Source organism: Cricetulus griseus, chromosome 8 (genome assembly GCF_003668045.3).
Source record: "Cricetulus griseus strain 17A/GY chromosome 8, alternate assembly CriGri-PICRH-1.0, whole genome shotgun sequence".
NCBI classification, from domain to species: Eukaryota; Metazoa; Chordata; class Mammalia; order Rodentia; family Cricetidae; genus Cricetulus; species Cricetulus griseus.
Genome location: NC_048601.1, coordinates 49125108 through 49142118, shown reverse-complemented (window position 1 = coordinate 49142118; position 17011 = coordinate 49125108). Strand labels below are relative to the sequence as shown.

General features: G+C 45.1%; 1 protein-coding gene across 2 annotated transcripts in view; it reads right to left on the bottom strand.

Annotated features, from left to right (window-relative positions):
- Lrig1 (leucine rich repeats and immunoglobulin like domains 1) overlaps window positions 1-16168 on the bottom strand; it is a 102232-nt gene extending 86064 nt beyond the window's left edge. For both annotated transcript variants that reach the window (XM_027428925.2, XM_027428927.2), the window contains exon 1: window positions 15891-16168. In XM_027428925.2, coding sequence (XP_027284726.1) covers window positions 15891-16123 — 233 coding nt within the window. In that variant the 5' untranslated portion in view covers window positions 16124-16168. The remainder of the gene's footprint in view (window positions 1-15890) is intronic.
- Window positions 16169-17011: the final 843 nt, after the last annotated feature.

The window sequence follows — 17011 nt, the reverse complement described above, 5'->3', positions numbered from 1 at the left end:
CTGCCTGGACATTTTATATGTTCCAGACATGTGAAAACAATGAAGCATTAGAAAGAAAGCCAGTCTTTGCTGCCACGCAGCTTAGGGGGCCAGCTATCAACCAAATTAGCGCCCTGAAGGGCCTATATGAAGTACAGCAGGGTCTTCCAGATGGGAATCTGAGTGAAATGGAATGCAAACAATAGCTTCCAGGGGAAGAAACATTTAAGGAGAGACAAGAGCCTCCAAGACAAAAGAACCTTCTTCCAGACATACACAAGACAAGCTGGCAGTACAGAAACTAGAAAAAGCCTGGGCATGGTAGCTTGGGCAGATGGAACCAGGTAGGAAGACACTATGACCCTTCAAGAGTGAGTGGACAGCCTGCAGCAGAAAGTCGATTCTAACCTGTGACTCTGCAAAGACCCCTTGTGGCTCGAGAGGGGTGGGGAAAGGCAGGGACAAATCAGATAGGAGTCAGTAGCTCTCTGCTCCTGCCTCAAGACTACACGACAAACAGAATAAGTACTTTTAAAGTTCAATGTAAAATGTGCCATACGAATCAGCAGCCAGCATCTCCCTTCATTCCTTCCAATTCTGCATTCCTTTTTCTAAACTGAAGGCTGGGGGGCCATAGGTCATTGGTGGTCACAGCATTCTCCTAAGACCACATGTATCCCCAGCACACCCAGCCCAAGGCATGCCAAGGATTTCAGGCAAGTATAAACTCCATCAGCAGGCTAAACTGTTTATATGTTCTTGAGTTAAAAATACACCGATCGGGTCAGCGTTAACACCAGGGCCTTATCACCAAGGCTGTTTGTGTGCTGGTTACACAAGGCTGGATACTGACCTGCCCATCTTTTAGATGAGCCTCAATCTGCAAACTGTCTAATGATACATCAGTGAGATTATAATAAAGCCACCAAATACACACGCATTTGAGAAAAACACTTTCCAAACCCAAGGATACTTTACTGTTTATAAATAGTTTACTTTTTTTGATCCCCAAGCATATAATATTCGCAGTTGCTCCAGAAACCAAAGAAACATGCAACAGGAACACAAACCACAACCTAACAGAAACAATAAACAACAGATGGCAAGGCATATGTGTATGCTACCACCCTTCTCACCAAAGAAGCAAAGCACAAGCCAGCCCAGGAAGAAGCCTGTGCTTCAAAATCACATTTCAGACACCATTAATAGAGTACCAACTGTACGCCAAAACTGTGCTGGGTACTCAAGCCACTCAAAAGCTGAGGAGCCAGTGATTGGCCTCAGGGAACTCAGACTTGAAAGGAAAGCACAAAGGGCCAGGCCTGGTCTTAGAGTATTCTTCCTGCTATGATCATGTGCATACAGACTAGACTTCTAACTCTAGCAACTGCTAGGCCCAGACCAGTCCTTTACCAGCCCTAGACCTGGTGTATAAAACATACATTATGTATTTCAACAGGATGATGATCAAATTAGTTAACACATGTATCCTGATATAAAAAACACAAGCTACTAATATTCTACCTGCTCCAACAATGTGTTAGGCACTGTTATTTTTTGTCCTTAAACAAGCTCAATCAGGTAGACATTTCAGTCATCCTCATTTTACCTGAAGAACCTGAAGCAGAGAGAAACCAAGAGAATTCACAAAAGTCACTCAGATAGGCAGCCAGGTTCCAGAGATGCTGCTCTCAATGAAACCACACAGTGGCTTCATCTCCCACCCCATAACCACAACCTGTGACGTGAAGGAGCTCACATTCTCCAATCACGGACCACGGACATGCTCTAGGGCCTTCACTCGTAAGCAGAAGCTCCACTGATTTAAGGAGTTCAAGACGAAGGCTTAGGTCACACAAACTCCAAAGTCACATTTGCAGTAGCTAGTGATTCTGAATAGCTGGTGTTTATGACATTTTGTAAATGTTATCTGACTTAAAAACAAAGGACAGGAGTCTAATAAGTAAGTTGGCTGTGGCCCTGCTTCCGGATACGTACATTCCATTTTAAGTATCACAATCTCATGGCCAATCACTCTGCTGTTTTCACCTCAGTGTTAGTTTTTTTTAAACTCTGACTACAATTTTCCAACTGCACTGTAACTTTAAGCTTTTATGCTTCTTCTACATTTAAAAAGAATGCTGTTTCCCAATATATAACTCCCAGATGTAGAGTTCACTGATGATTCATCTACAGAACAAGTGTTCTGAGACATCAGCTCCAAATAGAGGAAGAACTTGGAATTCCCTCCTCTCAAAGCTAGAACTTGCCTAAATCTGCTCTGCACAACAGTTTGTTTTCAATTATATTTCCAAATTCTTTAACAAAAACTGCACAGCTTGAGGCACCAACACATCTGATTCTTTGAAGTGGTTCTCAGGCAGAAAGTAGCAAATGAGGAGGAGGAGGAGGAAAAGGAGGACTCTCCGTAGTTTTTGCTTTATGTCAGAGATTCTCTCCTAAGATTCTCTCACACACATATAGGCAGATGAACAAGTTCTGACTCCACAGTGCACGGCGCTGCTCCCTGAGGAAGGCTGCAGTTACCCCTTTACCTCACTAGCTTATGAGGGAAACCCACACAGCAGTGCCTCACTCACGGTTAATCCCCAAACCACTTCCCTCCAGTCCTCTACACAGGCTCACCTGAGACCCTCACACCTAGAAGTGAAACCCCTGAAGCCCTTGGAGGACCAAGGAACCACAGGATCCTTTCGGCCCAGAAAGAACACAACAACAACCACCAAAAAGAAAAGTCCAGAGGTGACAAACAAATCGTGTCTGGTGATTTCTAGGTACAGTTCCTATGACTTTCAAGACTAAGTGAGGTAAAAAGTCACCTCATCAGACTGAGAATCCTCTGGGAGAAGATTAGATATAAACGTAAAGTCACCGAAGTCTTGGGAGTGACAGAAAATGACACTGTATATATGAAACTCATGGAAGGGTGGGAAATCATTTTGCCTATATTTTGATCTTAACACAACAAAAAAGGGTTACCTTTGGATTTTTTGTTGTTGTTTGTTTTGTTTTTTGTTTGTTTTCACAAGGACAATCTAGTCCAGACTGGCCTGGATTTCAGCCTATACTATGTGTTGGCCTTGAATTCCCGATTCTTCCACCTCCACTTCCCCAGTGCTGAGGCTTCAGATGTAAGGCCGCACATGTGTGTATGGAGGGGCGGGGGTGCACAAGTACATGGAGAGGTCAGAGGACAGCCTCATGGTGTCATTAGGTACCACATGACTTTTTCTTTTTGAGACAGGAGAGACTCTCTCCCTGGTCTGGTACCCACTAAGTGGACGAAGCTGGTAACCCAGTCTGCACCTTCCCAGCACTGGGATTTCAAGTCGTCTGCCTTGGATTTTATTCCATGCATTCTGGGGGTAGAACTGGGGTTCTCATGTCTGCAAGGCAGTACGTTAATAATGGAGCCATCGTCTCAGCTCTTAATAAGAAAATTTTTGTTACGGTTGTTGTTGCTCCAGCCCTCCATCCCAAGACCATGTTTCTCTGTGTAGCCCTGGCTGTCCTGGAACTGGCTCTGTAGACCAGGCTGGTCTCAAACTCACAGAGATCCACTGCTTCTGCCTCCCCAGTGCTGGAATGGACTAAAGGTGTGTATCACCATGCCAGGCAAAATTTTTTTTAAAGTAGCTTTTTGGACTATTCAGTCCTAATGTAGTCTCTAATTCCTGCTAAACTTCTGTCAAGCGGTTCCAAACACCACTAATGATGCCTCCAATTTCATTCCATTTGGGTTGTAGCCCCAAACAAGACTCCAACTTCCAAAAGCATGCTCTAAAGAAAGGAACAGAAAAACATCCTAAGGCCCCATTTCGTGAAAACGGAAAGGTCCAAGAATCTCCAGCGAAGACAACAACAAATTCCATGTGAAGGAAGGTGGCCATGAAGAACACAGAAAATGGGTCGGCTGGGGAAATAGCTTAGTTGGTAAAATGCATGCTGTGCAAACACAAAGACCCCACCACCCATATAATTAGTTGGATGAGGTATCATGTACCTGTAACCTCAGCACCAAGGGAATGGTGGCACCAGTTTCTGAAACCTTTGTCAACCCAAGCTAGCAAAAAGGAAGAGCTTCAGTTTCAGTGACACACCATTTCAAACTAAAGCAGGGAGCAATACAGGAAAGACACCCAACATCAACCTCCGGACTTCCCTGCCCCCCCCAACACACCCACAAATAAACACAAATAACTTTTTAAAATAAAGAACACAGAAAACAAAAGCTACTAGGTTCTACATGATAAATATAATCTCTTAGGAACTACTCTATTTGGTAGGAATCAAGATTTTTACAAAAACAATATTCAATCAAAAAGAAACTCACACCTGGGTAAATTTGGTGCCCATTGAACAATACATTAAATAAACAAAATAATTTTTAAAAGGAGAGGAAGACTTCAAAATTTGGAGAAAGAAGTCATTGAGCTGCACAAAAGTTAGGCTGCTGAGTTTCCATACTGAAAGGCACACTGAAAAGCTCCCTGGGAAAATGGCTTAAAGATACTCAGAAATCAGCCATGTCCCTGAATAGAACCAAAGGCAAACTTGCTCCAAAGGACAGAGCTGTGGGTGTGTCCTTCTCTGCAGCTGTTGCTACTGAGTGTGCACACTGGGCCCTTGGAGCGGAAAGAATACCAGTCTTAGGGACAACTTCACTGAGCAACTACGGCCAGCAACAGCCCTAAGAAAGCCCTATTAAAGTGATTGTGAGTTTTCTAGAAACCTATGTTCCTAAAAAGCTAAGTCAAAATAATCAAGTTTGCAGCTTCCATAATTTTCTTTGGCCCCAGGGTGGGAAAAGAAAACTAAGAATCCTTTAACAGAAATGCATGGGGCCACAGTTTTCCAGATCTCAGATTTTTTTTTAATTTCTGGATTATTTATATAAGGTTGGTACCCAAGTCTAAACATGAATTCATTTATGACTCATATATGCCTTATACACATAGCCTCAAAGCAAGTTTATACACTAATTTTAATACTTTTGTACATGAAAACCAAGATCCTTCCCAGTATGGAATTTTCCACTTGTGGTATCATGTTAGCACTCAAAAACTGTCAGATTCTGAAGCATTTTGGACTTGCAGATTAGGAAAGTTTCACCTGTGCTTTTAGATGCAGTATTTGCTTCTTTCTTCTTAATAACAGCAAAGCCTCACTGAAGGGCCCCTCACTGAGCCCCACTCCTATCGTTCCATTTCTCCTTTGGCTGCTCTGGGTACCCATCTGCAGATCCCCTAGACTTCTTTCAAGTAAGCATCCTGTACACAGACCCGTTTACTCTCTTACCAGCAAATCCAATGAATAAGTTCACTCCCCCCTTTGCATCTACTAGCTAGAATCTGAAAATGAGGTCTTACATCCTTACAGAAGGGAAAGGAGGGAAGCAGCCCAAGGTCACATCACCCATCCACATCACAGCCAGGACAAAAACCCCAGGGCTCCTGAGACTCAGCCACAAGCTAGTTTCCATTCTGCCACATTCTTATTCTCCACAGTTTTAGAAGAAAAAAAATCACTTTTCCTTCAAGGTCAATAGTTTTCCTCCCTGTTGTTTAGTCAAGAACTTCTTTGAGAAGTTTCTAAAGCTCAAGGCTCCTCTCCAGCAGAAATATATACTAAGTACCACGTGTTTCCAAGAAGGGGACTCAGCCTTGCCTCCTGTTCCCCTCTGCCCAAAGAAAGCTAGGGAAGCTGCAAATTTATATCTTCAACTTATTAAGAGCTTCACAGTTTATTTTGTCTGTCTGTTTGATTAGGCAAATAAAGAGGCAGGTATGGTGGCATGTGCCTGTGACCCTAGCACTCAAGAGACTGAGGCATGAATTCAAGACCAGCCTGGGCTAGAGTGGAGACCTTGTCTAGAGAGTAAACAAGCAAAGCAAAAGGCAAGAAAATTTAAGAATATGCAACCAAGTTCTACAGACTCCAAGTCATTAATACTTGAGGTGAAATAATTTTTATTTTGGGGCTATCCAAACTGAACATAATTAAATCATTCCTAAATATTTCAAACAGACTTATGAAAGAATGTACAAAACCCCTCAGGGACTGGACAGAGGGCTCAGTGATTAAGAGCACTTGCTGCTCAGTCATGAGGACGGGACTCTGAATCCCAGTGCCCACAGACACCAGCTCCAAGGAATCTGGCTCACTGTTCCGGACTCCATGGAGACACACACACACACACACACACACACACACACACACACACACACACACACACGGCATACAAACACATGAACACACAAAAACACTTATACAAAAACTAGTTCAAGAGTAAAAATCATATTAGAATTCCCAATTTTTCTCTTGAGCAAAGCAGAGCCTCATTCATGAGAAAAAAATTACCTGTGGACAAGACATAGACACTAGATCTGAGAAAACAGTGAACTGGGAGTGAGGCGGCCCTGGCAGCTAGAAAATACTTGTTTTCACTTGGTTTCTGGCTCTCCTCTCCTGCAGAGGAGGGGACAATCCCTCCCTACTTGAGTAGTGGCTTCAGCATCCATCACTTGGTTGCATCAACAACCCACTTCCTGGAAGCTACGGGCTCTTCTGGCTGTTTATAAAGTTTTGCAAACACTAGGCGCTCATGTGCCAGAAACTCACACTGTCCCAGGTGGAGAAAGGAAATCACAGACACACATGAAATTATTTTAGTAAAAAATAAAGTGAAAAATCAGTGTGTGAGCACGAGACTGAACCAAAATACCTTGTCAGAAAGGAGACAAGAGAGCATTTTCTCCTAACAGAACATAAACTCAAAGTCAGACCCTCACACTTGCCTATAAGTTGCTCTCAAGCTCTTCGGTGTATGTTTTTATAAACAGAGGATCCGCTGCAAATGGTATTCTAATCAAATATGACAGCAGTTTAATTATGCTCAACAAAATCTGTGGACTTAAAATGACATGCTGGGTGGGTTTTTAAACCACTAAACGCTCTATAATTTACCTAAAATTAGATCTCCACAGACAGAATATTAAAATCAAAGATTTATTTTAAAGGAATCCCTCCAACCAACTGACAGACAATAGAGAAACAGAGCCACGAACTTCTGTAACGCAAACCACTCAGTAGCCATGAGGAGGAAGCATTTTTCTAATCTGTGTGAAGCTAAAAAGGAACCCAGAGGGTTCCAGGAAGCTGGCTCTGAGCTTTGGGGGGATTTTCTTATAGGGCGCTTCTAACTATTTAAAGCAGACTCAAGTAGACACAGCTGGAGGGTCAGGCCCTGAAAAGTAAACAAGAGTTAACTCAATTCAGATTCAAGACCTAGCTACAACCAATGGCTAATTATCTCTACACTAAATAATATTAGTATCTGAAATACCGCTTTTAAATGACCCAATTTAATCATATTTGTTCACTAATAGATTCTAATCTACAATTAATAGCTTGGAAGAAACCTCCCAATTAAGGGATCTATGGAGAAAGAAGAAAACTAGCAAAGCTGCTCCAACACAAGAACTTTTTAAACATTCCCCACAAAAGCAAAGGTATGGAAACAAATAACATGTAATCTGAGAACATAAGAAAGTGCATGAAACATGTGCTTAACAAACATTATGTAAATACATATTTGTCAAAATTCCCTTTGAAATTTTGATTCATATTTTTCAAAACTTGTTCATTTACATATTTTTTAAAAGTCATCTTCTAGTGAATAGTTACCATGTGAATGATACGCCCTCCAAAAGCTGTTAAGTGAAAATCCTACCCATTTACAGATGAAATGGCATGTTTTGGATTTGCTTCTTTAAAAAAGTGTAGAAAGGGAGAGGATATCAGGGTATGGGACCTATAAGACAGACCATGAGCTGGTAATTATTGAAACTGACTGACAGTTCCAGAATTCGTGGCATTAATAATAAGCTGTCCACTCGTCTCTCCATAAAATAATGTTAAGAAGAAAACACCCTACATTAACAGAGTTTAATTTAAGTATCCAGTTCCATGGCAAACATTTCCTTAACTCAGAATTGGTTTTGAGGCCAATCTTTCTAATCATCTCATAAGAACAAAAATTCTCTTGGCAACAGGCTTTGTCCCAGTCAGCTGAGTTTTCACTGCCTTTTCTTGTTATCCAATCCACGGTGCAAAGGCTTCAGACGAAAGGGCTCTCAAATGCAGAGCACTGGAACCACAGGACAGGCTGGGAGCTACCTAGATGCTCATGCAGTCCAGACACTCAGTCCTAATGTTCCCTAACAGCCATCATCAAATAGGTAATCCAGAACAAAGAACTTAACAGTGCAATGTGTGCTCTGCTAAGATGAGCAATGAATTGTTTGAACAACAAATTATAAATTAGCAGAAAGGTCAAAGGACAGGCAGGAGAGAGCCACTCCTCACTGTTGCACAAAGAAGCTACAGAAGGCAAATTTTAAGGAGGGTTGCTGTTTTTAAACCAGCTTTTAAAATAATGGGAGGGGGCTGCTTGTGGGAGAAGTGGTACTCATTCATTCATTTCCAAATCCTGCTGGTCATAAAAGGTGAGAGACCTATGCATCTCAATGACTTGAAGACTGACCACCCTTTGTCTTTTGCCAAAACAAACTCAAGGAGCGGTGATTGGAACAGGCATCCTGGTTCACAAGGAAGCAGTGATGAATCCGGCCTCATGGAGATGAACGGATTGGTTGTTAGCACAATGGGCCTTACCGGTTAGGTTAGATTAAATAGTAATAAGGGTGCAAACAATTGCAGCCGTTCATGTGGGCAAGGCTATGAATCATGGCCATTCACAAGGGGAAAGACTCATGGACAGGTGCACCAGAAGCAAACGGCTTTTCAAGGTGCATCCTTGCCAGGTTCCTCAGATGGCCCTGTGTTCACTGTCTGTGCCCCTACAAGTTAACATACCACTGTAAACAGACCAAAACAAATGAAAGTTGTTATCTGCCTTCAGCCAATAACTATCCCCCCCTCCCACCTCCTCTCCTTCAAGTCTTTCCAAAAGGAGGTGGGTATGCAACCAGGATGAGCCCGCCCTAAGGACTGTAACCTAATCTCATCTGAAAGAGCACACCTGCATTCTTCCAAGCTACTCAGCTACCTGCGTTTGGGTAGGGCTCAATTTCAATGAAACCTTGAGAAATAAGAGGATAAAATGATTGGTTTAAGGATTTCTCACTTTCATACTTTTCCCCATATATCTTCCCAAAAGAATAATGCTAAACAGGCAATATTTATACAACTGGAATAGATTTTAAACTACCCCAACAATTTTTGCTGATTGTATAATTTACTGCAACTGTGTACAGCTTCCTGCCCATTCATCTGTGATTCCCAAGACACACAAAGTCTACCTGTTGCAGTTTTCATGTACCACCATAACTGCTACTGGAGAAGGATGCCTGGCATATGAGTCATGCTATACTCCCACACAAAAAGATCCCTTCATATCAGAAAGGTAAACTTTCCCCAGGAAAGCCTTTGTCACTGGGAAATGCAACTTGGAAGGACTGGTCATGAGAACAGATGCAAGATTTGAGGTGCTGCCACCTCAACCTTCAATTGCTGGACCACACAGAGGAAGCAAATGGCACACATGCACAGTTTAACTGTCCTCACGGCAGCTACGAGATATGATACTATGGTCCCCCTGGTAGAGACAGGCAAGGGGTTGGAGAGTGGAGAAACCAGAAATGGGCCCTAAAAATAACTCTGAATCTTTCCATCACTACTCCAAAGTGAAGGGTGGTTCCAGGTGCCCCTAGCCCTGCAAGGTAAATGCAAAGTAAAAGTAAAGACAGTTCCATCCATATCATTCCCACCCATCATAATATCAGAAACCAGGGTACAAGTATCCAATGCCCATTTAGAGAGGATGCAAAAAAATCAAGGCAGGGAAACAAAGAGTGTTAAGACCTGGGGAAAGGAAGAAGCCACTTCTGAAAAACTAGAACAACTTTTATTAGCAGACAGTGTAACTCTGTTTTAGATGTCTATGCATAATATGCTTGGGTCAGAAGACAGATGATAAAGACCAGAGAGGAAGCTGAGCACTGAAGTATTTTCTACTGTTGGAAGACCTGCATTCTGTCCCTACTCCCCAGGTCAGGCAACTCACAGCTGCCTATAACTCCAGCTCCGGGAGAATCCCAAACCTCTGGCATCTAAGTGCTCCTGCATTCAAGGGTATATACCCCCACAGAGACCCTCAGGCACGCACATAATTAAAAATAATGAAAATAGATCTTTTTTGGGGGGAGGAGTTCAAGACAGGGTTTCTCTGTGGCTTTGGAGGCTGTCCTGGAACTAGCTCTTGTAGACCAGGCTGGTCTCAAACTCACAGAGATATGCCTGCCTCTGCCTTCCGGTGCTGGGATTAAAGGTGTGCACCACCACTGCCTGGCAAAAATAAATCTTTTTAAAGCCATATGTGAAGCACTAAATTATACAAAACATGACAGCATAGGAGCATAAAACTTTTGGGTAAGTAAAAGGATACCCACCAAGAAAGCATGGGCACAGTCAGCAGTCTGCAATTTAACTGGTGAAACCTGAAATCATGTTCTGCATTCTTTTTGACCTGTTCATTTTGCTTAGTAACAATGGCGGTGTTCTGCACCAGTTATGTAAGTGACCAATTAGTTGGTCAGACTGAACTACAATCCTAATCTCTGTTGCTACATACAATTATTTGGGCTGGGCTGGAGAAATGGCTCAGTGGTTTAAGAGCACTGACTGCTCTTCCAGAGAATCTGGATTCAAATCCCAGCACCCACATGGTAGCTCACAACTGTCTATAACTTCAAGATCTGACACCCTCACACAGATATACATGCAGGCAAAACACTGATGCACATAATAAAAATAAACAAATTATTTAAAAAAAACAACTATTTGGGCCAAATCAATAAATGTCTGCCCATTTTCATTGTACAAAGTTTAACCTCTGGTCTTCAAGGTTCACAGGAAATAAAACCAAATCTGCAATTTTACTGGAAACAGCAGAAGATAACCAGCCAGTTACTAGCACAGAGAAAAAACTGAAGTAATGAGGTTCATCCCTAAAGGACCCCACTGGTTCATGCCTAAACTGTAAAAAACTAATTACTAATAGTTCCTAAACCTCCCTCAGGCCAGATACTATTTGAGATTTTTTTCATATTTCCCTTCCTCTGCTTGGGATTTTTTCCCTCCACCCCTTTCTCCACAGAGCATCCACTGTAAACAACCCTGAATATTAACACAGCCCAATGTCCCATTCACTTCTAAAAGACTCCCAGGGTCTCAAACTGATATTGCTGAGGAGGGGAAGGTCCCAGTGAGCAAATGTCACCAAGCTCATTCAAAATGAGTTGAAAGTTAGGCATACTCACGAAACTTAAGTCTTGCAACCTATGGGGTAAATAAAAATCTCTTTTATGTTTTAAACAAATGAGGGGAAAGAGAAGGAGGACAACTACAATGGCAAAGTGAACAACCACTCAATGAGCTCCTCTTCTAGATTTCCCTCTCACTTTTAAAACAGCCATAGGCTGCTTTAAACAGCCACCATCTGGTTTTCCTATCTCACAGACCTTTTTTCTGGGCAACAGCAGGTGCCTATTTTAGAGCCAGGTGTGTTAAGTCACACCAGCCCCTAGCCAGCTCTGGGACATTTCTATCCACCCTGGGAGTAGGCTGAAAAGGCTTTGCACCACGGAGACACTTCTGCAGAGAAGGGAAGAGACTTTCATTGTGAGCATGGAGCCTGACAGTGTAAAAGGTCAGCCAGAGGGCGACCCAACTGGTCAGGGAAGAGGCCCAGGGAACCCAGGCGACGACATAATTAACCAAAGAGGGAGAAGGCTGGAGAGCAGGAGTACAGGGACATCTCACAGAAAGCAGCTCTTATCACAGCACACTGCACTGTCCCCAAGCCTTCTCAAGATGCTGCCAAAAAAACGACTGCCTATAATACACTCAGAAGTCCAAAGTTTGTGAAATCTAGTAACCATATGTAATTATAGAAAGAGATGAGCACAGCGAGTCTTAAAATAGTGCCTTGAAGGGGAAAATGTGCGAAGGATGTGGCTCAGTTGGTAGAGTGCTTGCTTTGAGTATGCAAAGCCCTGGGTTCAAGCCCATCCTTACCGAGCTTTTTCCACATGAGCTCACGGCAGAGAAGACTCTGAAAGGTACAAGTACCCTCAAGATCCATAGGGTTGAGTGGAAGAGCTCCTTAGTGGGAAAGCACCATTGTTTAGCATGCCCCAGGCAGAATCCCATACACCACAAGAATAAATAAATCCATCTCTATTCCATACAACCTCCAACCCCAAATAGAAACAAGTTCAAGGTTTGTGGAGCTCTTAAAGTGATATGAGACAAAAAAAATTTTTAAAAAATAAAATGGTATGGAGAGATTATGGACCAGCTTGGGCATTTCACTCAAACATATAAGTCTACATACACACACACCCCAGTTTAGATTCTAAAAGGATTTGCTCAATTGATTTGCATAAATAAGATGGAAAATAATTTTCAGAACTTTAATTCACAACACCTTGCACACCTGGCCCTTGAAGCACAGCTGTAAAATCTGGAAGAGGTTCTCCTTGCTTCCAACTATACAATGACAGCACAGATTGTATACTGTCTAATGTAATCGTAATCGCCACTTAGGTGCTCAAACCAGCAAAGCTAGATTTGAGCCACCCAACTTAATACTGCAAATTCATAATACAAGAGAAGCAATCAATAAATTCTTACTGACCACATTTGGTGTCCTTTGCCAAATGTCCTTGTTTTTGAATCCCCACTAACTTCCCTCCACAGAACAAGAACCCAAGGATTACCCTCTTAAGGCCTGCCTACCCTCCCACTCCCAATTAGGCCATCAGTTACCTCTCGAAATGTTAAAGCCAACAGTATTTTGTAACTAAACTCTCTGCTAAAATGTAGACAGGTAAGAAAGAGTCTAAAGTAAATCCTCTTTAATACCTCTTAAACAGTTTCTGAAATCATGCTCTCAAAAATAGTTTCAAGGAAAGCAAACACGTAAGTTCTAAGAAGTTCGACCTCTTCTAAGGTTCTGGGGGTTGGGGTAAGGCTTGGCAGCGTTTGGTGCTATTTATGAATGTTCTGATTGGACTATGCCAGTCTCACCCTATGCAGTGAGATAGGAGCCCCAGTTATGTTCTACCACTCAAAGTTATCCTCAGCCCTGGAAAGGAATCTATTTCCCTCCATAAACACCAACCTGTACTCACACTACATTTTTATTTACTATTGAAAAGCTGTTTCTCTATGCTTGGGCCTAAGAGCAACTCCAAAAGGAGATGTCCTGTTTACAACAGTGGGAGGAGTCCCATAAAGCCATAGGTCCCTTGCTATCTCAAACCCACAGCCTGAAACTGTTTGAGCAGCCTGCAGTTACCTATTTCATAAGCTTATAAACTAGCTCAAAGCATTTCCTAGACACAATAGCATTAGAGGGTGTGAATTCAGTGAAAATACAAGATATTTTATTATATTACATATGGATACTTTCTCCACTTCTGTCTTGTCAAAGCATAGCCCAGGGTATTGATAACTTTATGGAAATCCCAGAATAAAAGCAATGGTTTAAAATGAAAGTGCTGGTACTAGAGATACAATTTGGAGGTAGCATGCTTGCCTAGCAAGCTACAGATCTTAGGTTCAACCCTCAATATGGGGAGTGGGTAGGCAGGGGAGAATATTTTGAGAAAGCTGAAGGTTAGAAGACAATTCATACCTGATTTCAAGCAGAAATTTTAAAAACAAACTTGCATTTTTAAAATATTTGTGTGTGTGCGTACACACCTGTATCACCACATGCTAACCCAGAAACCACACTGCTTGCATCTTAAATCTAATCCTTTAAAGCCATCCTCAGCAGAGTCAACTCTCCCGAGGCTCAAAATACCTAGTCTGGTATTTATTGATCATTACACTGAGTGAAAGAAACTGCAATTTTAAAGGTATTTATGCTGTGTGAATTGTCACTTGTAGACAACTAAAAGCCTAAATATGACTAGTAAATTCTGCTCCAAAACAGGGCAAGGCAAGGTGAGTCTTGTGACCTAGGAAAGTGCAAATAAGAACACTCTGTCCTCTCTCCAGGAAGTTATGGCTTCAAAACTGAGAGCTTTCCTCAATATGCCATGGACACATGGCTTTGCAAGTCACTCTTCCAACAGGTGAGCCCTCGAGTTATTCTGATTCTACCCACGTGGTTCTATTATTTAATTTTTTTTAAAAGACTACCTTAAGTATGCAAAGAAAAACCACAACGTCCCCAGACTGCCTCAACTATTACCAAATAAAATCCTAGCAAAGAGCAACAGTGTGTTCATCTCCCAGTAACTGACAGAGCCACTCAGTTCAAACTCTAAACCATGCTTTTTCACTAGTGAATTCCATCCGGAGAGGAAGCAAATCCTGAAGAAAAAGCCTAATGGTAGCGACAGTAGCTAAAGGGTCTCAGCCAGCTTCAGGACTCACAACAGCTTGCCCAAGTGATCAACGTAAATTGGTCTTCCTCTATGCCTCATTTTGAGAAAACACAGGGTCTTCTTGTTAGAAAGGAACTAACTTCTCCCTTTCATGGCAATCCAATACACAGGTTCATGGGGGGGGGGGGGGTTATAACCTGCATCGTCAATTTTCTCTTTTTAAAACACCAAATGACTGAACCTGTACCTCTTCTATGTCCTAGGAAAGACATTCAGCTGCTCAAGTGAGAAGCAGACTACTCAAGCTAGGCCTTTTCTGGAAGGTACTAATAGTTCTAGAGATGCTAATTACTGATAACAGAGGTCTAAGTTTTTAGAAGTATAACAAAGCTATTCTATTCCACTATGTTTACAGAAACTTAATAATGTCTTTTTGTTCCTGCCAAATCCCCTGTAAGAAGTATCCCACTAACTCCTGATAGGCCCCAATCCCAACAGCACAGAAATGCACCTCTGTGGGGTGAAACAAACTACTAGAGCCAGTCAAGCCCCTGGCAATCGCTCCTGAAGCAGCACTACTCCACAACTAACTTGTCCCATTTATGGAGGAAAAACTCGAGGGTGGGACCTCCCTCCACCACTGGGGATCATCAAGCCCAAGGGGGCCTCAGGGAACAGACAGGAAGGGACCTGGAACACAGTTCCTGTACATGCCAGCCAGGCGGAAAAGGGCGAACAGCGGCACTCAAGAGATCTCCAACAACTCTAAAAGCTCAACTCCTGGGTTCTCCAGGGCAGGGTCCCTTTTGCCCTGGACCATGCCAAGTCAAGCCACCACGATTCTCTGGTGATCAGGAGACAGCAACACACAGTCACCAATGAATAATGTAAACAGAACAAGCATTGGAGGTAAGAGTCACCTTCATTCATTACCAACTGGAAGTAAATTGAGAGAAGAACTCAAGACACCAAAGAGCTGGGTTACAGGAGACGAAAAAAAGAAACCTACACCCACCGATCTCAACACAGACTCCAACACTCTGCCATCCTTCAGTCTCGCATGCACACAAATTCGCTCACCTCCATTCTTCACTCCCAGACACCCACACACACGCACCTCGCGCTCACTCACCTTCAAGTCACAAACCGGTGGCTCGCCTCCACACCCCACACTCGCTGGCCTCCAGACTCCACGCAGCACACTCAATCACCCCTACACCCAGGTCCTGAACCCGCAAGAGAACACGCACTGCAAGTTAGGCTTCTCCTCCAGAAGGTGAGACACACGGGCTCACCTTCAGACCGCAGAGACACAGTCCTCTCCCCCGGGACCCCACGCGCGACCCCCATAAGGCCACCCACAAGTCTCCCAGCCCACAGAGTGCACTCCGCACCCTCCCCGGCTATGCACACCCGCAGCCCTGTCCCAGTGACAGCGCCCGGGCGAGCAGCGAAGGTGATACTCACAGGCTCCGCGTCCAGGAGGGCAAGTCCCGGGGCAGCGTCGCCAGCCCGCGCCCACTGCAGTCCACCGAGTCCCCGACGCAAGTGCAGGCGGCCGCGCAGGGGTCCCGCGAGCCGGCCTGGGCGCCCGCCGACTCCGGCCATTGCAGTAGCAGCAGCAGCAGCGGCGGCAGCCAGAGCAGAAGGCGAGGCGCGAGGCGCGGGGCCCCGAGCACTCCCGGACCCGGCCGCGCCATCTTGTCTGGAGCGCGCCGCGAAGCCGGGGCGCGAGCGCTGCGAGGTGCGGGCCGGCGGGCGAGCAAGCGGGCGGGCGCGGCTGCGCTCGGCGCTAGGCTCCGCAACGGTGCATGGACTCCCGGTCCAGTCGGCTCGGCGGCCGCGACACTCAGCCGGTACGCTCTGCCCGGGCCGCTTCGCAGCGCCCTGCGGGGAACGCCACCCCCGCGCCCATCCGGGCCGAGCCCTGCGCGCAGCGAACTCCGCGGAGTCCCGCGGTGAGTGCTCGGCCGCCGCTGCTCGTCCTTCCCGCCGCGCTGCGCGTCGCCTTCCGAGCCCGGGCGCACGCTGAGAGTCGTCGCCGCCGCCGCCGCCGCCGCTGCTGAGGACTGAGGACGTTTAGCTCCGGCCTCTGCGCGTGGCGCGGGCGAGCATCTTACTGAGGGATCTGAGCTGAGAGCCGCGGACCCCACGCGCTTCACCGTCCCGGAGCGTCCGGAGCGCACCGTGCCCCTGCGCGGCGAACAATCAGCGGCTAGCCGCGCCGTGGTCCAGCCCCGCGGCCCCTGGCCCCGCCCCGCCCCGGCTGCTCGCCCTCACACACCCCTCCGCTGGGGCCCGCGGGCGGAGAGCAGCCCACGTTGGATGCTGGGCTGCGGAGTCACGCCCCGCCCCGCCCGTTGCTCATTGGCTACCGGAGCCCCGGTTGGCTTCCTAGGCCGGGGGTGCGCTAGGTCCCCGAGGTCCCGCCTCCGCTCGCTTTTCCCACCCAAGGTGTGAAGGGCGGAGACTGGGCGGGGAAATAGAGGGGCGTGCTTCCTCCTCTTAAAGGAGCCCTGCAGGACTCTGGCTACCCAGCAACGGGATCTAGAAGTGGCCTAAGGATCGGCCCGTTAAGCCTAGGGGAG